At 42.7% G+C, this 27,397-nt stretch overlaps 1 protein-coding gene across 2 annotated transcripts in view; it reads left to right on the top strand.

The window, feature by feature from the left end:
- Nucleotides 1–26,295, top strand: part of rusc2 (RUN and SH3 domain containing 2) — a 41,817-nt gene extending 15,522 nt beyond the window's left edge. Inside the window, exons 2-13 of one of the 2 annotated variants that reach the window (XM_068720757.1) lie at nt 1,779–3,522; nt 6,278–6,854; nt 15,210–15,899; nt 16,763–16,978; nt 17,170–17,343; nt 18,489–18,565; nt 19,798–19,972; nt 20,307–20,412; nt 20,667–20,713; nt 20,827–21,913; nt 22,525–22,695; nt 23,553–26,295. In XM_068720757.1, the coding sequence (XP_068576858.1) occupies nt 1,810–3,522; nt 6,278–6,854; nt 15,210–15,899; nt 16,763–16,978; nt 17,170–17,343; nt 18,489–18,565; nt 19,798–19,972; nt 20,307–20,412; nt 20,667–20,713; nt 20,827–21,913; nt 22,525–22,695; nt 23,553–23,760 (5,241 nt within the window). In that variant the 5' untranslated portion in view covers nt 1,779–1,809 and the 3' untranslated portion in view covers nt 23,761–26,295. Of the gene's footprint in view, nt 1–1,778; nt 3,523–6,277; nt 6,855–15,209; nt 15,900–16,762; nt 16,979–17,166; nt 17,344–18,488; nt 18,566–19,797; nt 19,973–20,306; nt 20,413–20,666; nt 20,714–20,826; nt 21,914–22,524; nt 22,696–23,552 lie in introns of both variants that reach the window. The other variant, XM_068720756.1, reaches the window with a different exon arrangement.
- Nucleotides 26,296–27,397: the final 1,102 nt, after the last annotated feature.

The following is a 27,397-nucleotide window of genomic DNA, read 5'->3' as shown; positions in this document are numbered from 1 at the left end:
ATCATGAAGCAGTACACTACTATGCACCTGCTGGTTATTGTGCTCGTAAAGGTTTGAATCTGTATTTGTAATGTCACTTTTTGGCTTGGAACTGATTTTCTTCCGTCCTTTAATATGTAACACCTTTTTTTTCTTTCTCTAGTCTCAACCACACTTATCAAAAGAATCAAATTTAAAATGCTTTCAATGGAGCTACTGTACCTGGGATTAAGTTTTACTAAACAGGTGTAATAGAGGGATTAAGTCATAGTTAGTTTAGTCCAGGTCATGAGTCGGTGAGCAGAAGATTGAGAGCAAACTTTCATCCCTAATACAGCTCATGTTGTACCTTGTAATACTTTACAGGAGAAAATTAAACATGTTACAAAGAGTGAATTAACTTTACACAAGTCAAATTTAATAAACCAGGGCCTGACAGGGTGGCCAATAGACACTGAGGCTGCAGAAATATCTATACATCTTAAATTCAGCACTGACAAAAGATTATTTTTAAGAAAATAGTAAAAACCCCATATGCACATGACGATAAAGATTTGTCAGCGTCTCCCAGCTGTTGAACTGCATTTAATAGTCCATGTAGCATTGTGTGACATCCGACATTGTCTACTGTGCAAAACAAAGCTTTAAGACTTCCATGTAATTTTAGATAAGGGCGCAAGAGAAACGCTGATGGAAAAAATGACTTTCAACATGTTTATCTCCTTCAGCGAGCCAAATAAGAAACCTGTTAACAGAAGAAATGACATCCTGCAGCAATGCAGAGAGCATCTTACCACTGGAGAATTGATCAAAATTATGAAAAATCCCTCCAAAATACCACATTAACTGTAAAAAAAACTCAAAGTATAAATAATACCACCAGCATGAGATGGAAGCTATTTGTTTACTACACCTAATTCTCATATTGACATCTAAAACCACGACATGTCACACCTTTAACTTTGCAGAATAAAGGTTCATCAGTATTTCAAAATTTTTCCACTTTAATTAAAGGCTGATGCTCGATGTATCAGCAGCCAGAGTACGATTGTCTGAAACAAGTCTCCTAAAGAGTAAATGAATTATAATCACAGGGTGCTAGAACTGTTCCATGATTTAAAATCTCTTTTAAATAAACCAATAATTAAAGGAAAAAGATGTGAGTTGTAGGGTTTTATTTTATTCTTATTTTCATTAAAGGTGTGACGGATGATGGTGAGGGAAATTGTGTGGTGTGTGTGTGTGTGTGTGTGTGTGTGTGTGTGTGTGTATCGGTATGTATGTGTCATTTATAGGGCGTAATATGTGGATGGGGATGAGATCATAGCCCTGTTTAAGAGTCAGCTGCTTGGTGTGTGTGTGTGTGTGTGTGTGTGTGTGTGTGTGTGTGTGTGTGTGTGTGTGTGTGTGTGGATGACTCACCATGCACATCACTGCACAGACGAGACTAGAAGGATGTAGTTCTGTACTGTTACTGTAGCTACTTTAGATAAGAAGCTTATTTTGGTCAACTTCTGTCAAAAATATTAAACGCAGAAAATGAATGTGATGACAATGAGGAACTCATTTGAAATTAAAAAAACACAATGAGGAATATGATATAAAAGCCATGTTTATTAGTCTCAACTGAGGTTAAAACATGAGAATATTGAGCAAGAGGAAATGACCTAATGTAGTCTTACTGAATGTTCTATTTCCTGGAGTCTCTCTAGATGATTTACAACCATGTGGCCTCCACCCTTTGGTTCCTGTATTTGCCCATAACGTCTCTCCTCTTTCTGTCTCTCCGTATTTTCCAGATGTACCACTCTGACCACGGTGTTGACTTCCATGACCTCTCCTTCCAAATCCCTGGCAGCCCTGCAGAGCTGGGCCCGGCACACAGAGAGTGAACTCAACTCCCAACAAACCACACATCCACCGTCCCCCTTCACCCACACAGGGCCTCCCTCTGCTCCAGTCCCTCCCAACCGGACCATGGACAGCCCTCCCAAGCTGTCAGGCGAGACCCTGATCGTGCATCACATCCCCTTGGTGCACTGCCAGGTGTCCGGTGGGCGGCAGGGTGGCTGCGGGATCTCGCTGAAGAGGGGCAACCCGTTCATCCCACCGGAGAACCTGGGCTTGAGTCGCACCACGTCCCTACCAGAGAGAGACGTCCTTCAGAGAGAGGCTCTGCTATACAGCAGCCTGATCCAGACCTCCAGCGGCTCCTGGACCACCCACAACGGGGGGAGGAGAGACAGGAAGGTCGGCGGGAGGGGAGGCAGCACGGCAAGTGACGACTCATCATTTACCTCGAGCAATTCAGAGGACCAGCTGATTGCTGCTCACACGTTGCCCAGAGCCAAACCGAGGAACAGGAATCCGTTGCGTCATAATCCATTCCTGCTGAACACCGAGGACGAGGATGAAGAAGAAGAAGAAGAAGAGGAGGAGGATGGTGACAACCTCAGTGGTTACCTTGAAGACTCCTCTTTTCACCTCCACAGTGACACTAACTCCGCCCTCAACGACGGGATGGCTCCTTTCCACTTACACGATCTTGGCTTCACCTCTGAGCCCTTCATTTTGCACCGGTCGGTGGGCGGGAGCCGTCGGGAGTCCCTGAGGGCGGCGGCCTCCGATCTCTCCACCCACCTGGAGGACCTGGACATCCTGGGACTGGACAGCCAGCTGCGCCTCGGCAGCAGCGGCTCCAACATGTCCATGGACTGCGGCGAGCAGGACTGGGGCGATGACGACGGAGAAGACGAGGACCACCACATGAGGTGTGGGCGAAGCTCCTCAAGCTCCTGCACACAGCACTGCTCCTGCTGCGCACTCTCCCAGAACTACCCGCAGCACTTCCCCGAAGCCTTCTCGGAGCCCTTCTCGGAGTGCCAGCAGGGCTACGGCAGCGACTCCTCTTGCAACAGCTCGGACGGCGTGCTGGTGAACTTCAGTGCTATTTACAACAAGATGAACAACAGTATACCGGAGAAGCCACCAGCCTCCGGGCACACCAACCTCAACAGCTCCACCGACCACTCCCGCACCTCGTCTGCTTCTGACCCACCGGGAAACAAGCGAGACTCCACAGGAGGGGCTTTCTATCTGGACCTTCACACCTCCCCGACTGAACCTCCCCTATCGCAGCAACAGCCCTCCTGCCTTGGCAGCGCCTTCCCTCTCATCCACGAGCCGCACCTGTCCACCGCCTCCACCTGCTCGTGCGCCGTGGAGCACCAGGGGGCTCTCGATCTCGACGCCAACTGCAACTCCTACCACCCTCCGCACTCTGGGTCGTCCGGAGACCTCGTTTCCTGTCTGCAGAGTCAGGCCCGCCTGGTCGTCGCCACCCAGAACTACTACAAGCTGGTCACCTGCGACCTGTCGTCCCAGTCGTCCCCGAGCCCCGCGGGCTCCTCGGTCAACAGCTGCTCCGACGAGCACAGCAAAGGCAGCCCCACCCCGACCCAGCCCAACGAGTACTTCCTGTTCAGGCAGAGAGCTGGTGAGGAGGGTGTGGAAGAAGAGGACGAAGATGGAGAGTCATCTAGGGTGAGTGGAGAATCCTAGCTCACTAGTTTTAACAATTTATAATCAATTCAACAGGATATTTAATGGGTTCCATAGTGGGATGTTCACAACATGTGTGTATGTGTACCACACTTTGCTAATTTACTGTACATTTTTATAAAAAAGACACAAGCTAGACATGCAGCCAGTAGATAAGGTAAATCAGATGTTTCCTGTTTAAATTAAAGGGAACATATAATGCACATTTATAGGTTCATACTTGTGCTTTAGGTTTCCACTAGAACATGTTTACATGCTTTAATGTTCAAAAAACTATTTATTTTTCTCATGCTGTCTGTCTGAATATAGCTGTAGTCACCCTCTGTCTGAAACGCTCCGTTTTAGCGCCTGTCTCTTTAAGACCCCCTTGCGAAAAAGCCCAGTCTGCTCTGATTGGCTTGTGAAAAAAATACAGCGCACCTTTACAAAAGTTAGTTCTTTAGACGTGGGTGTAGATACTCAGATAGGCGACATTATTTTCTAATGAGTCTGCATGTGACATTGTCTTGTTTTCTGATCTGGGCCGCCCACAAAGAACTGACTTGGTCCTCCTATTTCACCGTTTGTGGGTTGGTAGACATTACAGATACCCAAATGTATGTGCACAAACTCTCACAAAAAGGGTTTTTCGTAATATGTCGCCTTTAAAAATTGTTTGTCTGCATCTTTCTTATTTGGCAACATGGGACATTGGCTTCTTTTCTTAAATATAAAAAGGGTTTTGTAGAAATTTCTTTAAAAAGTGCTGCTTTGTTATTACCACCAAATTTTAGGTATTTAACACATTTCATTTTTTATCGTGAAATAATTATATGTTTGCAAGATTACTAAAAAAAACAAACACTTTAATTACAATTTGCTTGGAAATTTGTGAAATGTTAACATGATGTTTTGTATTATCGGCCACTCCTAGCTGCACAGCCTTGCTTCATCCGTTTCCATATTGTTGGATTAATGGCCTGTTAAAATAGAACTAGAGATAAAACATTTTTACTCTTTAATTCCTAGTGTCATCTGTTGCCGTATCTTTACTTGTTTCTTGGTGTTACTGAGCCTCCTCCTTTGTGTGGGCTCTCTGGCTGTCAGCTTGCTTGTGATGTTAATGATCAGCGACTCACAGAGGTGACACTTTTTTTTAATTGCAATTATTCTGTGTGTAAAATAGTGCCAGTTAATTGTCTGTAATACAGGACTTAGAAAAAACATGGAGCACAAAAGTCGTTGGAAATAAACAGATTTGCTTCTTAAATGCAGCATTTCAGGTAAGTAGAACTGAAGGTCTCTCATTTAGAAACATTTAGACGATAACCTCATTAAAAAACAAATGACATTTTCAAAAAAAACAAAAAACATTTTCTCTCAGTGTTCGATTTCTACTCCAGCTCTTTTTGTATCTTAAAACACACAGCTAGCCGCGGGCGGTGTGCATAATGAATCAAGTCAAGGCGGTACATTTAGTTAATTTACATCAACAAGTTAAAGCACTTTGGTAAGTGATACGAAATACAGTCTGAGTACGTAAAGGAGAGGAAAACACATTCAAAATAGGAAGACAATAATTCAAAAACAACATGTAGCATAAATAGATTCTAAATGGTATGGAATAAATCACTTACATTTATTTAACACCCAAGAATCCCTGTGACAATGACAAAAAAAACCCCTGCTCTTAAAATAGCCATGACACAGGTATTAGTGTGGCTCATTGAGATCACAGCCACTGTCTGGAGTTATCTGATAGCATGTCTGACGATTATTCTAGTCATGTAGAGCCGAAGGTTATTAATGCCAGGCAGTAACTGAGCCACTGTGCCAAATCTCGCTCCAGCACAGCTAACACACTAGCTACAGCTTTTTGTTATTGTTGTTTATTAGTTTTTGTTATTTATTCCCTCTTTTGTGAAATGAAAATCTTCATTATGAAAAACCCAATAAATGAACTGTTTTAAAGTAATTCAGCTTTCCATCACACTATCTTTAAATGAGCACAAGTTCAATCATCCAAATCTATTAAACAACCTTTAATATGAACTTCTTTCAAATTAATTTTTAAATAACTACTTCAAAAACTTCTTTAGTTGCCATACATCAAGCTCATCAATGAGAAGAATGTAATTGAATGTACATGTAAAAGTGATTAGAAACATAACTATTTTAATGTTTTTCATATCATTTCACTTTTAATTGTCAACAAATTCCATGTGTCCTCTTACGTCATGCCAGAGTCGTGTCGCGCTAGTGGCGTCTTCTATGAATCAGCAGCTGATTACTGTTGTTCGACTCCGATCGCAAATAACCAACACAACATTTAGACGGCGCAAAATTAGAGAAGTTCAGAAACCATTGTTTCCTTCCCGATTCTGATACCTGAGCTTGCAAAACAGCCGATACCGAGTATCGATTCTGATACAAGTGTGTTAAAAACAAAAAAAATGAAACAAGTCATAATTCCCTTTCATATCTGTTGTATGTTGCCTTGAAAATAAGGCTTGTTTATTCAAGTCTCTTGCCAAAAAAAGAGATTTTACAAGATTACATTTGAACACATTACAATAATGTTATAATTTACCTCTCAATACAATTTTTTTACTAAATACAGCTTGAACGCATCAAAATGTGTCAACAAGGCAAATATGGGCCGATACCGATGTTCTGCCGATGAGTAATCAGTTTTGTCTGATCAACTATTGGAGAAAATCTGACTGTTGTCTGTCTTTCCTTATCCCTCCTCATTCAGCGAGATGACGATGATGGTGGTGATGAGGATGACGAAGAGGACGAGGAGGAGAAGAAGAACCAGCAGGCGGCCCTTGGAGCCGACGGTGCTCCTGCCGTGATTGAAGGCCAGGTGTACGTCAACGTCTCCCCTCCCGTGGTCGTCCGCGGTGCGATCGGAGCCACCTCGGGCAGCCGTCCCCGCTCTCGCAGCTACGACCGCAACCTGGACAAGTCTCCGACCCCCCGGCTCGGATCTCTGGAGCGCATGCTGAGCTGCCCCGTCCGGCTCAGTGAGGGCGCCGCCCTGACACCGCCGCCCGCTCCTCCGAGAGTCACCTCCTTCGCGGAGATCGCGAGGAGCAAGCGGAGAAACGGAAGCTCGGGGGGTTCGCCGTCGCTGAAGGCGGCTGCAGACCCTTTCTCCTCCACTTACTCCACCCACTCCCACTCCTCTCTGGAGTTCTCTCCGATCCTGGAGCAGCGTTCGGAGATCGACTGTCAGAGCCTGTCGCCTGTACCCTTCACCAGATGTTACAGTCAAGGCAGCGCGGAGCGACGCCTGGAGGGGGCGAGAGAGACCCGGGCCAGGGCTGAAGGTACGTCACCTCTTACCAGATTTACATTGATAAATAAAGCTGTAGACAGTTGTTGTCTAAGGTGTTCCAGTCATATATGAACTCTTTTTTTGCTCTGGTTTGGTCTCCACCGACTCCTGAGGAAAAAAGTTTCTTTAGCTGCTGACCGTCAAAACAAAACAAGGAATTCCAAATAGACTACAGAGTTGAAAGATGAGGATTTGCTCTGGATTCATCACCACAAACGACACTTTTCATATTACACAGAGTCATTTTAATCCTTATTAATTAAAGATAAAAAATCATGCTGATCAGTGGAGTTTTTAAGGAATACTTCACCCCCAAAATGACCAAAGTTTATATATCAATCACTCACCAAGGGTTACCTGGAATTCTTGAAGAAAACATATTTTTCTCGCGTGCCTCCACGGCAAACAGAGAATCAGAAAACGGAGAAAAGTCTTAATGAATTGCAGTAAATGGGTGGGGGGTGGGGGGTGGGGGGGCGCGTTTAACAACATCAAAACTAAATGAACTGCAGTACAATCAAAGTCTCATTTATCCACTCGCATGCTCACTACTTCTACTTCTTCACTCAAACCTAAAACACTTTGGGACATGAATAAATGAGACTTGGATTATTCTGCAGGAGTCAAGTGAGAATTTGTCAACGGATGTTTTTGTATAGTTTTGCTGTTGAGGCATGCAAGAAAAGTTTTCTTCAAGAATTCAAGGTAACACTGGGTGAGCTATTGATATACAAAAGATAATTTTGCTCCACTTTCAAAGTAAAAGCTGCACAATCTGTTAGAAAACATTAATACTTATCGATCCGTGCTTTCACTGCAATCTACTTGTCTAATCGATAATTGACTTTAATTGACACCCTTCCCTTAGTTAAAGTATTGTGGTTGCAGTGATGATTGTTGGAGGAAAGATATGTCTCTTCACCTCTTCTTCGCTGAATTTGTCCTCGTATGGTTGTTGAACATTGCTGATTTGAGAGTAGCAAAGATAAAGAATATTGACTCTGAAGAACACTTCCGATTCATTTAAAATAAACGAAATATATTCAAAATGGCGTTATTTCTTTTCAAAGGTCAACTAATACTGGCATCATCATTCTAACATACTGCATAGACTTACTTGATACATGCAGCAGATCATGATATTGCACAAAAAGTTAAAAAAAAACAGTGTGTTGAATAGAAGTCATTCTATTCAACACAATGTCAGAAAGTCGCGTCATTCAGACGTAGACAAACATCTCCACAATAAACATTTTCTTTGGAGTGTTTGTTCGCTTTTTGGATATTCGGTGAGCCGTATCTTTGGTGGTATGAAGTGCTTTTGCTTTGTTTGATTCTACATGTTCAGTCTTCCTTCGTGTGTGTGTGTGTGTGTGTGTGTGTGTGTGTGTGTGTGTGTGTGTGTGTGTGTGTGTGTGTGTGAGAGAAAATCCCCTCATGCCAGCATGTATGGATGTGCAGCAGAGAGTCTGAAGGGTTGAAGTGGGACAAACGTGCTCTGAATAACAATCAGGTGAGAGAGGAGATAAAGGTGCAGAGAAACCCCCCTCTGAGCTCCACGTCAGTGTACGGAGCTGTGTGTGGGGCGGCTGTGTTTGTGTGTGTGTGTGTGTGCGTGTGTGTGTTTCATTTTCATCCAGACAGCCTGTAGGGAAGGTTGGAGAAAGTTACAGAAGCTTCTTCATGCTGGCGGTGCTTCGGTGCTTTGACTTTCATGATTGACCTCATTGACTTCTGGTTAAAAAGCATCCAATTGTATCATTTTATTGTTTCCCAAAGTGAGGAAATCTGTGAAATGAGCGCATGTGGCTCTAGATTTTGCCGTTTGCACTAGACCGCCTGGGTTTGGGCGGCTTGTGAGACGATTCAGCATGTTGAATTGGCTGATTGGCCGCTCAGTTTAAGCTCATCAGTGCTTGAGAGGAGAAACGGAAGTTTGGAAAGCAGGCAAACGATTTAAATCACCTCCAGCTCATCTGATTATTCCGACACACAAATATTTCCACAGCTAAAGTGGTGTGAAAAGGGTCTGCGAGCGCTGCTTTGTTTCGTGTTTGTATCATCGTATCAGACGCAGGTGATGTGAAGTGATGATGTTAGTTTGGTCCTCTAAATGCAGCATGGGGACCAGCAGCAGCTGCCATTGTTTGTGTGTGAGGAAGTAATTAATTGCTGTTAGCACCGTTGAAATATGCAGAGGAGTGAGTTAGTGTCAGCTAAGAGAGCAGTCGGTCAAAACAAAGCAAGAAAAAAAGTTGTTTTAATCCTCTGCTCATCTCAGGGAGACACGTCAAAAACTACATTTTTATTATATTTATTTCCTATTTAACCTTTATTTAGTTTCAACACATACAAATATAGTTAACAGACTTAAAAACAGTACAAATTTAAAAACATTAAAATATATATTTTTTTAAATCACACAAAAGAGTTGACAGACTAAATACAAACCAGCAATTTGCATCGATCAAATAATTCAGTGTAAGAACAAATACAGTATTTAATATGATACATTTATTGTGATAATCTTAAGAGTCAAACTGGCTAAAAGACTGTATTTTGTATTTATATGAATGCTGCTCATCCTGGAAAAAAGGTAAACACAGAGTGTTTTTGATGTCCAGTTTGTTTGGAATATATAGAAGTACTCTTTAAAGTTAGCTGTAAAAATACATGGAAGAAGTACAGTAGTTGAATGTGTTCATCTTAATATCAAATACCATAAGTGGAGTTGTTGAATATCTACAGTAAATAAATAGAAGAAGTACTTTGAAGTTCAAAATCGATGGGAAAAAAACATGTGATCAATGGGAAGTGTATTGCTGAAAGACAACAAATTATTTATGATCAAAGATGTCAGCAAAGTGGAGAGTAAGAACATGTCTCCCTGGGAGGAATATTGTAGTTTTAGAGAGTACAACCTCGTGCAAACGTGTGCAGGAGGGAATATGTGAACGCAGTGAGTGTGGATGGGCCCAGAGGCAGCGTTTGAAACAACAGCACACAAAGAAGCGGGGTCCCGGTGACTAACACAGCATCTTTTTTTAAGCTTAATTCAATGAGACGCTCTCACTCTTCATCAAGGCTCCGGACCCCGATGAAGTCTGGACGGCCCTCTGACTGTCCATCATGTTAATTAACCCGTGGAATAGTTTCTCTCTGTTGAGTGCAGAATTATTCTACCAGAGAAGTGGACGCTATGGCGTCAACCAGGCACCAGCTTTTAGTTGACGACACTGAAAATACGGTTGCCATTTTTAGTCATCTTATATTTTGATTAACTAAGATACGATGCAGCTATGCCTCAGTTTAATAATGAAAATGTGGTACAAACAAATAAAAGCTTGGCGTCACCCATTGGTTTGTGAACCAGAAGTGACACTAGTGGGTGGAGCTAAGTACAACCAAGCCCTGAATAAGACATTTATAGATAATCAAAATCATATAATTAACTTTCATGAACTGAAAACGCGCCGTGAAAGGAATAGAGTACACAGACGAAAACACAGACGACGACCTGTCAATCACCGTGTAGCCCCGCCCTAAAGCATACCCTGCTTTATGGTCTGTTTGACTCTAAATGGACCATAATCTACTAAATGAACATCATGCTGTATTGAAGAAGACTTGAAACTAGAGATTGAGACCATAAACTCATGTTTACAATGTTTACTGAGGTAATAAATCAAGAGAGAAGTAGAGTCATTTTCTCATAGACTTCTATACAACCAGAGGAGTCGCCCCCTGATGGACATTAGAGAGAATGCAACTTTAAGTTACTTCAGCATTGGCTTCACTTTTCAGACCCGGAGGTTGCCGCCTGATGGAGGTCTTGGATTGTGGGTCTTTAAAATGACATCGTCCATCGTCTCTTCTTTGAGAAATGACCTCCAGTCTGTCTGACAGCTGAATCTCTCTAAAGATACTGAGGTGCACGTTTTGCTGTTTGCTGTTCCTATTTTTTGATAGGGTAATAAAGTGGTTGCCTCTGATGGCAACCACAGACCAAGAATTGGTTGCCAGTATCTCAAAATAGTTGCCAATGCCAACCTGGCAACCCTTGCTGTCGAGCTCGGATAAGTTGAGAGCAGACTCCACCGTCGCCTCATGAAGCTGAGTCTCAGCTGCCTGCTGTGTGTGCGTCTGCTTAGACAAACACACAAACTGGGAGTGCTTGGAATTCCTCTGGAATAAGAGCAGGGAGAGGAATGTCCCAGGAGGCTCCAGCTGTCCTCGTTTACACTATTATACAGGCTGGAGCTCCCAAAATCATCCCGGGAACATTTCAACACAGAGAAGTCTCTTTTTTGTACAACTTATTAAGCTGGGAACATGATGTTACTCAGCAGGAAGTTTAAGTGTTGTTTCTGGTCCCGATCACCTGAACTGAGCTGCATTTTAGTTTTTTAAGTTTAAGAACAAACACATTTCAGTGAAATTGATAAAAAAAAACTCAATCTAGTCATGACTTCTTCCTTAAAATGCGGCACACCAGCTTAAACCATCCTGCCCTCAGGTCACCATTACCAGCCTCCACCAGTACAAACAAACACTGGATGTGGTGTGTGGATTGTGGAGTGGTTGTTTTATTCTCTTTTAAGTTGTGTAACTCAAGCACTGAATGAGCACAGTATATACAGGATGGACTATAGGTCAGTATGCAGGAATATAAGTATGCATTCTTAGGCTGCTTATGGAAAAAAATGTCACCTTAACCCTTTCAACTCCTGCAATTCACTTATTTAATGTCCTTTTAAAAAAGCCGTAATGTTTAGGGAAGGAAAGGACTTTTAAAAGTCAGGATTTAGTTCCAAAACAGAAATGTTTTTAATATTTAAGTTACCAAAATGAACTTTTCATGAAACAGTCAGAATAGCTTTACTGTCACACTATTATCATCAGAGCTGAAATGATAGCTGAGTTATCGATTAGTCCATCGACAAAAGATTATGCCAATTTTGATAAAGATAAATGTTTCAAGCTTCTTCGAATGTGAATGTTCGCTTGTTTTCTTAATATTCTGTAACAGCAAACTATTTGGGTTTTAAAGATATTTAAAAAAATTGTGATGGCATTTTTTAAAAACTATTTTCTGACATTATGTACCAAGAGCAATTAATGAAATCATCTACAGATCTACAAATCGGTTGAGGGCTTAACTATCATATTCCCTCTCTAGATAATAATCTCAATAATCATAACTTTATTCATACTGCACCTTTTAAAAACAGTTTACAAAGTGCTTCGACAGGCACAGCAAAGCAAAAGCAAAGAAATGTAACAACAAGGAGCCCAACAGTAAAAGACAAACTAAGCTCAAGTTTAAACACTGATAAAACAGCACAATAGATGAAACAATAAAACCAATCCATACCATAATAACAGAAAATGTAACAAAAAAACAGTAAAAAGAAGATTTAAAAGAGATTACAGATTCTGCGAGGATTTTCTCATCAGACAGGTCGTTCCAAAGCCGAGGGGCCTCGATGGCAGAAGCACGCTCACCTTTAGCTTTAAACCTCGATGTAATTACTGAATATAGATGTATAACAGATATATAACAGTTTCAGGTGTTTAGAACAAAAGAGCACCTGCTTTAAGCCGTTCAATAGTGTCTTGTCACTTGACTGGAGCAGAAACTGATAATGTGGATGATAAAGACATTTGCCTCTAAAGTTTAGTATAGTATGCAGTAAAAAAAAGTCATCAAAAAGTCACTATATAGTATTCCATAAAAATATCTTAAGAGTATTTTATGAGTCATATATTAAAAAATCACAAAAATGTCACTGTAGACAATGTCAAAACAAGTAATAAAAATAGTCATAGTATAGCACAGTGGTATTCAATTAAAATTCCAAAAGGTCCAGATTGAGAAAATCTCCTCGTGCAAAGGTCCGGAAAATTAATAATAATAATAATATCTAAATTATATATATATATATATGTGATTTGAAGTTAGCTCATGCATGAGATTTTGAAGGGTTTTAATTTTGAAATGCTACATCAGAATGTCCTGGTTCTCTCTGAGTGAAACCTTGAGGTGGTCTGCTATCAACCTGAGGTGAAATGATATTGTAACTATGCACCATTTGTTTTTAAGATGCACATTTTTTGAAAGTTTTCAGTTATGTCATATATATATATATATATATATATATATATATATATATATATGTACTATTTAGTACTATATATATATATATATATATATATATATATATATATATATATAGTACTAAATAGCGCAAGTTAGATATTAATGTAATTTTCTGGACCTTTGCACGAGGAGATTTTCTCAATCTGGACCTTTTGGAATTTTAATTGAATACCCTTGGTATAATGGGAAAAAAAGTCATAGTATAGTATGTTGAAACAACGAAAAAAAAGTCATAGTATATGGTATGTTGAAAAACGGAAAAAAAGTCATAGTATAGTTACTATACTATGACTTTTTTCCGGAGTCAGAAACTGAAGAGGATGGTTTGTCTAAACCATCCTCTTCAGTTTCTGACTCCATCTTCATTCAGACTGTGATGATTTCAGATCATAACGAGAGGCTGTGCAGCGTCTCCGTACATATATATTATTCATCAGGCTTCAGCTGCGTCGCTTCAGTCGCAGCGAGCAGCTCCCTCGCTAATGATGCTAACGTGAAGCCTCGGCTGTCTGTGACGGATTCATCAAGGGAGCTGAGGAGAAAGAGAGGAGGCAGGGAAGATGGAAAAGGGAGCGAGGAGAGGTGGGTGTGGGGAGGAAAAGAGAGGACGAGGGTGGGGGGGGGAAGAAATGGCAATTAGAGGGATGACGGAGCAAGAGAGACGGAGAGTGTTTCCATCCTTCATCCCCAGTGTGAGCTAAGGCTTGCTGGGTGTGTGGTGTTCCTCCCTCCTCCCTTCCTCCCCTCCTCCCTCCTCTGTGGTGTTCCTCCAGCAGCTCGACGTCGCCCTCTGTGGCTGAGAGACGTCACCGCACCCAGCTCAGGTGGCACCGGTGGGCCGGCCTTTAGGGCGAGAAAACAGCTTGCGCAATGTCTTCAACGTCACGCGCTCTCTGCTATCTGTCCTCCACTGCACTGGATCGAGGAACACACACACACACACACACACACACACACACACAGTACCCCCCCCCCACACACACACACACACACACACACACACACACACATTGACTCAGTGGCAGAGGACAAGTGCAGGAAAAAGGCTTCTCCTCGTCGGTGTCCCTCCTGACGCAGGGCCTTCAGGTTTAGTCTGTGTGTGTGTGTGTTTTTCTCTGATTGTGTGTGTGTGTGTGTGTGTGTGTGTGTGTGTGTGTGTGTGTGCACATTGGCCTGTCAGAGCAGTGTTGATCTGTGGCATGGTTGTCTGTGATACAGGCTGTTGTGACTCATGACGGGGCAGTTTTCTGTGTTCATCTTTGTATTTGGTTTGAATTGTAACAGTTAAGCTCTTAATGTTCTAATCATAATAATTTCATAGTTTATTCACCGGTTCCTACTTTATATCACTGTAAAGTGAAAATACCTTTTGGTTTTAGACTTTTGGTTGGAAGAAAGCAATTTGAAGATTTGAAGAAATTGTGAAGCGGGTATTGTTGACCATTTTCCTGACAATATAAACACGAAACGATTAATCATTGTTTAGTTATTGTCATTATTGTATTTCTAATAATCTTATTGTTTTTATTCTTATTATTTATTATAATTGTATTAGTATACTTATATTATTGATATCATTATTATTATTTTATTATTATTATTTTGTTGGTACTTTATTACTAGTGTTATTAATATTATTAGTATTTCTATCATTATTAGAGTTATAGGAGTAGTATTTTACTGTTGTTGTTATTCTACTTTTACCAGTATTATCACTATCATTTATTGTTATACTACTATCATTATTATGAATTTACTGATATTGTTATTATTCATATCATATTAATATTATTTTCATTACTAGAACATTTCCCAAGAACTTTTGTCAGTGTGGCTAATACTTGGAGCGCTATCATCATGGGAGGCTGAGGAGTCTATCAGTATTTTCAAAAAAGTTATACCTATGGGATTTGTGTGGAGAAGGGAGGACTATCATGATGTCTGATCATGTAGTCCTTCTCAATTTCATTGGTCAATGACTTGCTGCTGATCAGTGGGTCTTTGCGGTGTTTCACAGTCCTGCACTAAATCCTACCTTCAGGAAGGTTTATTTCTTTATTTGTTGCTGTCAGATCAAAGGGATTTTTTAAAATGTTACCGTAGAAAAAGTAACCAGTTCTTTTGTCTCTCTCCATGTGACTCCTCCATCTTTTCTCCATCCCCGTCATCCCTCTTGTTCTCATCCAGGTGGCCTCTCCAGTTCCTCAGACAGCCGCCCGGCGGTGGTCCGCTACAGTAAGGACCAGCGGCCCACCACCCTCCCCATCCAGCCCTTCACCTTCCACCACCAGTTCGCCTCCAAGCCCCCGCAGCCCAAGCCTCTGCTGCCCCTGCTCACAGGCTACGTCTCTGTGATGCAGGCCCGCTCCGGTTCTGGCTCTGGCTCTGGTTCTGGAGATCCGGTGGGGGAGGACAGTGAAGATGCAGCCGAAAATGTGCACAGGTACCATGGGGCTCTGGCTGCAGCAGCCCCTCCGCCTGGATCGGTTCGACCCTCGCCTCTCGGGAGCTACTCCCCGGTGCGGCTCCAGGAGGCGCCCAGCTCCGGGACCTGCTCCACCTGCACCCCGAGCCCTCAGCCGCAACACAGCCTCTCCTGCCCGCTTTCGGCGGGCCTCGGCCCCCTGCGCACCCCGCCGACGGGAAAGCAGGGAGGGGGTTCGGCGTCGTTACCGCCAACCACTCCACCTCCGTCCCTGGGGGCGAAGAGAGGGACGGTGCCGCCGATGCTGCCGGCGGTGCAGGGCCACTGTTTCCATCACGGAGCTCTGCCCAGTTTACCGGCTCTCCACAGTGACTCGCTGAGCCCGCTGGGCTGTGTGGAGTCTGGAAAACACGTGGAGGGAAGCATAGCACCCGGAGCCAGAACTCATAATGGTAGGTTCTAAATGTGTGTCCTTTAAGAATTACTCAGAGGATGTTCTCACGAGAAAATGCTGCTGCTTTTAAAGAAAACAAAGGTTGAAATCCTAAAATTCAGACATAAAGGATCAGCAACATTGACGTTGAGATATTTAGTTATGTGGCTTGATCATAAGGTCATTAAAAACACAACAAATCAAACTTCAAAACTTTTCAAGCTGTGTCTGATGAAAGGTTTATTTTAGGTCCTTGAAACATTAACACATTTTTGTTGTCAATTTTTGTTTGTCAAGTTTTTCGTTGTTTTCAACAACTTGAACACGAAAAATATCATGTACTCGGTTCACAAGTTCCAGTATGCTTTTCCCCACTGGATTTTACTGGATTCCACTGGATTTTCTTTACTGTTTTTCCACCTTTTTCTTTCAACTTTATAACAGCGGCCATCTTTCCTGTTTTGGTCCTCTTTAATTGCTGTACTTTACATTTTCTTTCATGCAACTATTGGCCTCTTGATGATAGAATCAGTCAACATGTTTACATTAAAAGTAAACTCCTCACGTGTTTGTACATGGACGATTAGATAAAAGTATGAAAATCCTCATCTCCACAGTGTCTCGCTAGGTTTTCAGTTATGTGACAGTTCTGTGTAATTCAGTGTTTAAAAGAAGCTCTTGTACATTCTTACTGTTGTCTCTTTTCTCTTTCTTCTCTCCCTTCATGCATGGACTTGAATCTCCTCCTTCACCTTTTTCCCCCCACCTGCACTTCTTCTTCCTCCTCTTTCCTCCCACATATTCTTTTTATCCATCTACTCAATAATCCATCCTTTAAACCACCGACCCCTTTTGATCACGACCATAACTCCTCCCCCTCAGCGCACCACCTCTCTCCCCAGGCTCTCAAGTGGAGGGAGTACCGCCGTCGAAACCCTCTGGGACTGGAGAGGGCCCTCGGGGGCCACTCTTCCGCAGGATCGGGCTCCCTCTCTGGTAACCCAGAACCCAGGAGGGGCGGGGGACCGCGACCCGCCAGGCGGAACGTGTTCGATTTCCCTTCGGCCCCCTCCGTCCACGCGCTGGGCCGCCTCAACGGTGCTCATGATTTTACTGACAGTGTTGGAAGGAATGCAAGATTATGCTTGAATACTTGGTATTTTTGTAGTTTTTTTTTAAGGAGTTCGAGGTGCAAAGAAAGCATTCTTAAGGATCCCTAACAACGTCTCGTGCTTTTAAAAAGTGGTGTTTATGTGTGTGGCTGACCGTCTGTGTTTGTGTCTCAGCAGCGGGCCAATCAGCTAAGCTGCAGCAGATCTACAGCGACTTCCTGCCGGACTACTTCTCTATGACCGAGAAGCCTCCCGAGGAGTTCTGCCTCTCCCCCGACGCGTCCACCTCCTCCTCCTCCTGCAGCTCTTCCTCACAGTCCCACATCTCTGTGGACCTGACGCAGAAGAGAGGTGAGGATCTGATCGACAGTGACAGCGAGATGTCTCTGAATATTTAACAGCCACATGACTAAATGTCAACTGTATGCCGTGTTTCTTGGAGCTCATTGCATTCGTTCGCTGCTGTCCGGGAGTTTTGATGCAGCTTCTTGGTCTCTGGTTGACCGTGAGAAGTTTTCCAGGAACCTTTCTAGGAACTCAGGAACTTAATAACTTTATTATGTGAAATTTAGTACAGAAAACTAGTTCCAATTGTAATCTCTGCTTCAAAAAAGGTTCTTCTCCCGTGGTTGTACGTTCTCTAGTCCAGAATGAGTTTGACAGTACTGAACTCTACTGACTATTCAAACACAAGCATCTATATTGGAGCAGGTGTGCAGCGTTCATTCAGACTGTCGGTGAGAACCGGTTGCAGATATTATGAGATTTGTTTTGTAATATAATTGATATTTAAACAACGTCATGTAGCTGACTTCCATGGAAGTCAAAAAAAGATAAAGATAGATGGATTTAATGAAACAAATCTCATCTCATCATCTCACTTTGTGTTTCTGAGGCGGCTCGGTTGTACTACGCTGCACTACGAGAATATTTAGAATAGTGCACAGCATGCAGCGTTGTTGAGAGGCAGTACAGGGAGGGAAATGATGTCTTTGAAAGGTGCTTAAGTGCCTCTCACTACAGAAAGGCCTCTTGACAGTGTGGGGTCGTATAATGAGCAGCGAGATCATCCTTCAGCTGGATCATCCAGGTTTACGTCCCTGAACGGACCGACATCTACGCTGCTGAAGTGCTTTTGAGCAGGACCTCGTGTCATGATCATTGGTATGATTTCACGAGTAAAGCTAAAATACTATTGGCTCACGGGGAGTTGGATTTTGTCTTTGTACATCTCTTTTCATGGAGATTTCAACATCAGTACATTTAGCTGTCTTCTGAGCAGGCAAACACAGCTGATCATTGTACAGCTAGTTGCTGTAAATCAAACAATGAATTCATGCTGAAGCACAAAGTCAGTGAGGGACACAGAGAAATTTGTTCTAAATTTGGATCTTAATGCCTCTCAGGAGGGTAAAACAGAGGAACCAAATACTAGTTTCTTGTTGCCGAAAAGGATAATCAAGAAACTCTCTCTTTATTCTTTCCTCCTCTTCCAGGTTTGGTGAAAGCCGTGAACACAGCAGTGGATCTGATCGTGGCACACTTCGGCACCAGTCGGGACTCAGACGTAAAGGTAGGAGTTTTTGGTTTGGTGACTACTGACGATGACTACTAACACACCGTTCTTCTCTAGATGAAAGCAGGGCTGATTCTACTGGCTGATCAAAGCAGACGCTATGCTAGTATTAGCACAGCAACTTGTTAATACTACAGTATTGTAGGAAAGTACAAAAGACAACAAAACCTTTCAGAAGGCGCCATCGGTTTTCTTACATGGCTACTAGTCTTCAATTTATGGAACAACAACAGTTAAGTTTATAAAATCATCATTCAATCTTCATTCTTTAAAGTATTTTTTACCTTTCCCAGGTGTGTAGCGCATTCAAGCTTCATGTTTGGGACTCATATGTCTGTTTGTTTGAGGTATTTGCCTTCACAGTTATTTTATTAATGCTTCGGATGGTAACATAGAAGAAGCTATCAAAAGACGTCTGTCTTCCACAGAAAAAATCCAGCTCAGTGTTTCCAACTCTTCTCCAATGAAAGTAGCTAGCAGCGATAGCTCCAAAAGCTGCTAAATCTAGCAAGAATGTCGCCAAGTCATCAACACTGACTCTTCAGTCCTCCCTCCAAAGCCACTCCCCCAAATATAATTATGAACGTCCAAAACGTGGCTATTTATAGTACTCACATTTATAGTGCTCACAGTAATTACATTTGGACTGATTGAAATGATTATTATGGTCCTGGTAGCTGATTCTTTTCTTTTTGTTGTCAGAGCGTTTGATTTCTTGATTGCTGTCGGAATGTAAATAGAATTTAAACAAATAAAATGTTCCTAAAATACAATAGCCACCCTGGCTTTAAGTTTACAGCACATACACCATGGAACCACCACCACAAACATTTTTTTAGGAATTGAATTGGTCTCTTGTGAGTCTTCCCTTCATCGACAGCTTCAATCAGGAAACTGAATTTCAGTTACATGATGTGTTTATCTGCTCAGAGCTGATAAGACAGTCAATAAAGTAGGCTGCAGATCAGCTGGGGAACAAAAGGGCAGCAGCCTATCACCAATCATTCATTGATTGAAAACTTGAGCAGACAGATGTTATGTTTACTTTCTGTTTCTTTTCTATGACTGTACACTCACATGGACTTATCTACAGAGACTTTGCAAACAAAAAGGACCAGAAGTTTTGCGTCCTTCTGTATTTTCAATCCCACACCTTGCCTCCCAAATTCCCTGATTAGTTCCACTTTCATTTCCTTTTATGCACTAATGTTTCTCTTCACCGCTGCCAGGCCAAGCTGGGGAACAGCTGGGTGAGTCCCAATGTGGGCCACCTCATCCTGAAGTACCTGTGCCCGGCCCTGCACGAGGTGCTGCAGGACGGCCTGAAGGCCTACGTGCTGGACCTGATCATCGGACAGCGGCGTTGTCAGCCCTGGAGCCTGGTGGAGGCCTCCACGCAGCTGGGTGAGAACCTCACCCTGAGGGGAAGTTAAAATGGCTGCAACGATCAGTGTCGGTTTGAAGTGCAGGTTTAAAGAACATCACGACCTGCAGAATCCACAGGAGATCATTATTGTTTTCCATAACGGCCTGCCTTTAGAAATAAGCCACAACATGGCTGTTTGGTTGTAAGTTACACGTAATAACTTATTGTTTAACATTTAAAGGCATGGCAGATGCATCATATTGGAGAAGATTTTTTCAAATTGACTGTTTGCAGCATTTAGTTTACAGAACAATAAGGTGCTTGTGGGTAACATACAACTATGTTTTTTTTATTACATTTTGTCTCCGTCAGGTCCGTCCACTCGTGTTCTCCACAGCTTGTTCTCAAAGGTGAGCCAGTACTCGGAGCTCACAAGCCACAGCATGAGGCTCAACGCCTTCGTCTTCGGCCTGCTCAAGTGAGTCCTTTTTTTTAAATTCTGGTTTTTACTGTTGTTGTCAATGACAGTTCTCCTCCTGGGGGGAGTCAGGGTCTTTAAAGGAGTTTGTTTTATGATAATGTGTCAATTGAAAATGTGATAATATTGTGTGTTTTTATTCAGCTACTCTCTGCTTTAAAGAGCTTCATAATGAGTTTCAGCTCAGTTTCTCTCTCTGACTGCCACTTCACTATTTTAGTTCACTCTCATCGTTTTCACTGTTTACGTTTCAGCCTAAAATCTTTGGAGTTCTGGTTCAATCACCTCTACACACATGAAGGTGAGACTCATTTGGTATCATTTATCTTCAGATACCCAGATATGTATTTGATGCCCATATGTGCATGAAGTCTTCCTCTGAATCTTGTCCCTGTTTTGTCTTTCTTTCCTCAGACATTATAGCAGCACACTACAGCCCGTGGGGTTTCCTCCCCCTGTCGCAGGGGGCGTGCCAGCCGCTCTTTGAGGAGCTCCTCCTGCTTCTGCAGCCACTGTCGCTCCTCCCGTTTGACCTGGACCTGCTGTTCGAACCGCACCTCCTCCAAAAAGGCCAGGAGCATCTCCGCCGCAAGGAGCAGCTGTGCTCTGCAGGCCAGAGTGTCGACCAGTCAACTCGCTCCACCTTCCAGCTCATGAGGGGGTGGAGCACCACCGTGAGCGAGATGGTCAGAGACTCCGGTGCGGAGGCGAGGAGAGAGAGGCCGGGCCTGAGGCGAGAGGGAACGTGGCCGAGAATGGAAGGGGTCGGCTCGAGAGCAGAGGGAGCCGGAGCGAAACCAAGGTTGAGGAGCGAGGGGGGGGCAACCGAAAGCATGATGGCCGGGACTGTTCGCGGGCCGGCAACGATGGAGGTCGGGTTTGCCAATCTGTGGAAGGAGAGGGGGATGAGCGGGCAGAGAATGAAAGGCGTGGGACAGGAGAGCCAAGGAGACGGTGAGGATGGAGAGAAGGACAAGAGGAAGGAGAAACAGAAGGATGTGGCGGAGGAAGGGCGTCAGCGGCAGGAGAGACAGGCGGGCTGGTGGTACCAGCTCATGCAGTCCTCCCAGGTTTACATCGACCAATCAGCGGAGGGGTCAAAGTTTGTTAAGACGGAGAAGAGGAGGAGGTCATCGGAGAGACGACAGAACCAGCTGCCGCCCGCCAGAGAGGGAGTAGTGGAGGGGGCGGAGTCGAGCCAAGAAGGGGAGGGGCATAAAAGCAGGAAAAGCAGCAGCAGCAGCAGCAGCAGCTCCGGAGGGCAGTCAGCCGGATCCAGAGGGAGGCCGTCATGGATGGGCAGCCCACCAGACTCTGTCCTCAACCAGGAGAAAGAGGCAAAACCTCCAGGGGGTACAGGGACTGGAGCGCAAGCTGCAGCCCAAGAGGAGAGCCCCTCGCAGGGGCAGAGTCTGCGCTGGGGCAGGCTCTTTGGAGCCAGCGTCGGATCTCCTTCCAGGGTGGAGGCAGCTGAACAGAAAGCAAAAGCTCAAAAGACCAGGTGAGTGTAAAAGAAAAGAGTCGTATTGTCAACAAATCTCATAAAAATCCAAAACCAACAATGAACTAATCTACTAACAAGCATCTTTTACAGATTTACTTCTTCAGTAGGAACCAGGCGGCAACCTCCAAACAGTACTTTTTGTAGTAGTGGTTGTATAGAAGTCTAGTCTAAAATGACTCTACTTCTCTCTTGATTTTTTCCCTCAGTAAACATTGTAAACATGAGTTTATGGTCTCAATCTCTAGTTTCAAGTCTTCTTCAATACAGCATGATGTTCATTGAGTACATTATGGTCCATTTAGAGTCAAACAGACCATAAAGCAGGGGATGCTTTAGGGCGGGGCTACACGGTGATTGACAGGCCACTACCACGGCGTTGCCCAGTCTGGGAGTTGTCCGTGTTTTCGTCTTACAACTTCAACCCTTTCACAGTGTGTTTACACTTCATGAAAGCCTCAAAATGTCTTGAGCCGTGGCCTCAAAACCGTGTTCCACATTATCTTTTATTTAAGAGCCAGACTGACTGGATTAAAAGATAAAGATGTTATTCACATTTGATAGTCTTCCCTTTAACCAACATGTGTCCACATTGTGTTCTTCTCTCTCAGGCCACCGTCAGGTTGGCTCTCTCTGGACCGGTCCGTTCTTGACCTCGTAGCTCAGACATTAGGAACGGGAAGCGGGAAGAAGGCGGAGCCTCCAGCAGCGCCCACTCACACCCAAACCCCGCCTCCACCAACGACAACCCAACCAACTGAAGCCAGACAACAGTCTACATGGTAACATAAATTCATCCAATTTTATACTTTAGAAGAGAGCTCTATGAATGGTCCGTTAAATTAATCTCTAAGAACCAACTCATCCTCTCCCCTTTAATACAATACAAAGCTCCTAAAGACACTCGGTAGATTTAACAGTCAAACACAAACCACTGTCTTCCCTTTTGTTTTACTTTGGTGGTCAAAATCAGTCAAACCATTGAAAGTGTGGTTTACTTTTCATACTATATCTAGTGTTTGTGCACTGTGTTTAGAATATACCACAAAACAGTAGTCCCATGTGTCCAAAGACTAAATAGACTACAATAAGAAAATGGCTTTATTAAGTATTTGGTATCTCATCTTAAAAATATACCGTTATATACTTGGCCAAAGTATATCAGCACCAGATTTCAAGAACCAATGTGGCTTTTTCGTGAATATATTAAATAGATGTCTTTTGGCACAAATTGGTGAGTCACTATGATTTTAGAGAAAGAGAATCAGAAGGTCAGGAATAATCAAAATCATTATGTTTCTGTACACAGTGTGTAGCTCACTAATTAAATTACATTTTTTGATTAATGGATGAATCATTTGGTCTTCAGAATAGTGAAAATTACCCACAATTTCATAAGTGTCTCCAGATTTTTTGTTTTGTTCGACCAGTGGTCCAAAGCTTAAAGATATTCACGTTATTATCACATAAAACAACAAAAAAAGCAGCAAATCCTCAACATTGAGAAGCTTCAACAAGGGAATGCATGCTTCAAAAATGAATTAATTAGAATAATATAATAATGACTTCATAATGAGTCACAGTGTTTTTCCGTCCGTCCACTAATAGATTTTCTGCGTGTCCTCTGTCGTCCCTTCAGTGAAGTGCGAGCCTTGTGTCACCACATAGCCACCGAGCCCGACCAGCTGAGCTTCAACAAGGGCGACGTCCTGCGGGTCCTGAGCCGGGCCGACCCCGACTGGCTGCTGTGCTCGCTGGGCTCCGTCCAGGGCCTGGTTCCCATCGTCTACGTCACGCTCAGAAGCATGGAGGACAGCCAGGACGCCGCTGGACTCGGACGGCGTTGAAGAATTAACGGGAAAATGAAGACAAATCGCTGAAGCAAAGAAAACCTGTTTTTGAGATAACTGCACATTGGGGGTGATTCCCGAAGACAAAAAAACATTGTAGATTATACGAAGATGATGTACAGACACATGCGAGGGAAGCATGCAGGCAGGAACACAAACTCTCACATCTACTTTAAAGGGTACATCCAGACCAGTATGCATGCATACATCCAAAAAACCAAAAGACCAGACAGGTCAACCCAAAGACACTCCAACACGAGCTTCTCTCTCTGCGCTACTAGCTTCTCTCTGTGACTGTCATCCATCTCTACCTGCGACACAACGAGGAGGGCAAACTTCACCGTATGATAATACAACGCGCCGAGCTGCACTTTGCTGTCCTGTCCGTACGTCCACCTCGCTCTGCCACACTCTGAACTCAGTGCTGGTTCACGTCCTGTTGCTTACTTGGTGCCGATTGATTTTTTTTAAATCACGTAGAAACCAGTGAGTCCTCGCTGTTTTTGGTGAGATGTAAAAGAAAAAGAAAAATCGATCCACGTCCGCTCCAGTAGCAGAGATTCAGCGTATTATTATTATTAATATTATTATTATTATTATTATTATTGGGGGAGTAGAAAAAAACACACAGGAGTTTGTTCAGATGGCAAGTTTAAATCTGTTTCCATCCTCCAACTATTTTTATTTCATTTCTGCTCTTTTAAGTCTGTTTATATGAAGACGAAAGGGAGGGATGAACAGCCACCACAGCTGGGGTGAACCACAGGCTGATATCACTTAAAGTTACTGTGAGGAGCTTTTAACTGGTCTCAGTGTAGTCCTGATCCTCTATATGACCTCTATTAGTAACGAGACCATCAGAGAGAAGATGGACTATTTCTATCTATCTGAATGCTCGTCAGCAGAGCCACCGGGTCGGATTCTGGTGAAACCAGACGACATCATGCAGGTTCACCAGAAACTCCTTCAGCTCAGACTCCAGTAGAGACCGGTCCACTGTGGACAGACCCAGATCCGGCTTCACCTGCAGCCTTGGACCTGCAGTTGGAGCTCCGAAGTAAGCGGGGCAAACTGTCAGACCCTGCTGCAGTAAAATGAGGTTTTCTAAAGGGACTCTGGTGCTCGGAAACACTACCGCTTTTGTCCACAGGGAGCAACAGAACCAACACAAAAGGAAAGTTCCTCATAGTAGCTTTAAGTGAATGTAACCTGACCTGTGGTGAGTTCTGTTTAACTATTGACCGGTTCAGTTAGCGGAGCCAGAAAAAACAGGGAAGGATGTCCAATGAAAGCAAAGCGTAGCCGAGGAGACGCGTGGAGGCCTTTCTGAATGTGTTGGGGGTCCAGTCTGGACAATAATGCTCATTAATTATATGTATTTAGAAAGAAGTAAATAATCGTATCTATGCCTTAAAGCGCTCAAGGAAAAAAAGGGAGAATTTGCCGCGTTGGACACTTTAAGGCGAGTGACCCGATATTTGTCCAGACATTATATTTTGTATGAAGTGTCTAATGTGGCATCTTCCCCAGACTTATGATGACTTCAAAGTCAAGGGACGATATAGAGGTGATATTTTTGTTGAAGTTTCAAGGGAAACCCCAACACGTTTAGTGTTAGTATGTTCGTGCCACCTGTCGTGTCCAGGTGTAGAATGTGGCCTTAGGTTCAAAATGAGATGACGAAAGAACTAAAATTACGGCTATATATACATAATACCTGGATATATGAGTGTACACAGATGCCCAATCCAAATACTTCACGTTTTAAAATGTTAAAATCAGTGTGCATTTATTAAATAAATGAATGCTTGTGTAGTTTTTGAAAAACGTACATACATGAATATAATTTTACCGCTTAAAGTTTCTTTTGGTTTGCATTATTGTACAGTTTTTTTCATTTTTATTTCAATGTATTATTATAAACATTTAAACTCATCGATTTAATTTTCATTGAACTGTAAATATATTTAAATCCTGTAGAGCTACATGTATGAATGTTAATACAGATTTAACAATGCATTGTTATGTTTAATACAGAGAGCGGGTATATCCTTTAGTTCCAGCGCTGACAGCCGTGATGAGAGTCAAAGTAAAGAGAGGAGGCGGGGATGAGTTGGTGGTCCCTCCAGGCAGTTTGCTGTTCATTGACATCCTGTTCAGAGTTCACAGAGGACGGACAGAAAGCAACGACACAGTCGTAATGAAAACCAGAGAGACGTGGAGGCAGATTCACTTTTCATCTGGCTTTTGATTCGCTGAAATGTTGTGCTTTAAAATGCTCCTCAGAGAGAAAGAGAGAAGTCGCCGCGGTTCCTTTCTTTCTCTCTCTCTCTCTCTTTCTCTCTCTCTTTCTCTCTCTCTCTCGTCGGTCTTTATCTGCTTTCTCTCTCCTTCGCTGCTGCTGCCTCCTCCTGCCTGTAAATACCTTCAGCTCTTCTCTCTGTGTCCACGGCTATATGACGTGTACGTATGACAATATCAAACTACTATGGATGTTAAATAACAAAGTGCTCATGTGATCACAAACTCAAATGGCTCCTGTGTCTTTTTGTCCTTAACGAGGGAAATGTGTGGCTGTTAAATGTTTGTAGAAAGTGTTGAAAACAAAGGCTTCATATTTTACCGGATTAATGATGCAAAGGTTTAAAACTAATTGTGAACTTTTTACACAATCCTTTCTTTGGTCACATCGACTCTTTTCTCGTCAAAGTTGTGAGTTTTAATTCCTATTGAGGTGTCCTGATTGGCTCCTACATTATTCTGTTACCTTCCCAGAATACCACACACCAAGTACATGAAACCAAGGCATGTACCCTGAAGTTGCAACACAAGTTTGACAATTTAATAATAATATAATAACATTATTTTTACTGCACAAGGATATAAAGAGCTGCACAAAATACAAAACAAGTAAATAAAATAATAAAAACAAAATATATAAACATACAAGATTAACAAAAAAATGTTTTAAGCAATGATTTAAAAAGAGATAATGTGCTGACAGGCCAAAAGAACAGTGATATAACTGGAGGCCATAATTGTTTAAAAGTTCTTAAAATAATCTCAAAATCAATCCTCAATTGAGCTGGCAACCAGAAAGATGCTCACTATCTCCTCTGAATGATCATTATCAAATTCAAGAAAAAATGATGTACTGTTGTGTATTAATATACAAATATGATCATCCTACATACCTACATATTAATTCTACTGGTGAGGAGGATGCAGTTCAACCACCAGATGGTGTTGATGTTTCAAGAGATGAGCTGGATCGACTGGGAGTTCACTCAGTTATAATAACTGATTTACAACAGTGTGGACACACAATGTTAGAAATAATGTGTTTTCTTTCTCTTTTATTTGTTGTCTTTTCAGACTGGGTCCACTTCTGAACTCTTGTCAGAGTTGTCTTGAAAGGTCATCTTTGCGTTTGGAGCCTCACTGGATCATGCATTTTTTTTTAGGGGGGGGTTTGAACATTTCTTCATATCGCCTCAATCAGCAGGAACACCAGTAACATAAAATGACACATACATTATATTAAAAGGGATCAAGTGGAGGGTAAAGAAAAAGGTTTTACTTCTCTGAAGGGTTCTTTCCATAAAGTTATCAGACACTTCTAATAACAATCTGA

The sequence above is a fragment of the Cebidichthys violaceus genome, unplaced genomic scaffold (assembly GCF_023349555.1).
Source record: "Cebidichthys violaceus isolate CVI_PGR_0920_01 unplaced genomic scaffold, fCebVio1.0.p SCAF_26, whole genome shotgun sequence".
Taxonomy (NCBI): domain Eukaryota; kingdom Metazoa; phylum Chordata; class Actinopteri; order Perciformes; family Stichaeidae; genus Cebidichthys; species Cebidichthys violaceus.
Note: the sequence above shows the minus strand (reverse complement) of the source record. Positions and strands in the feature narration are given on the sequence as shown.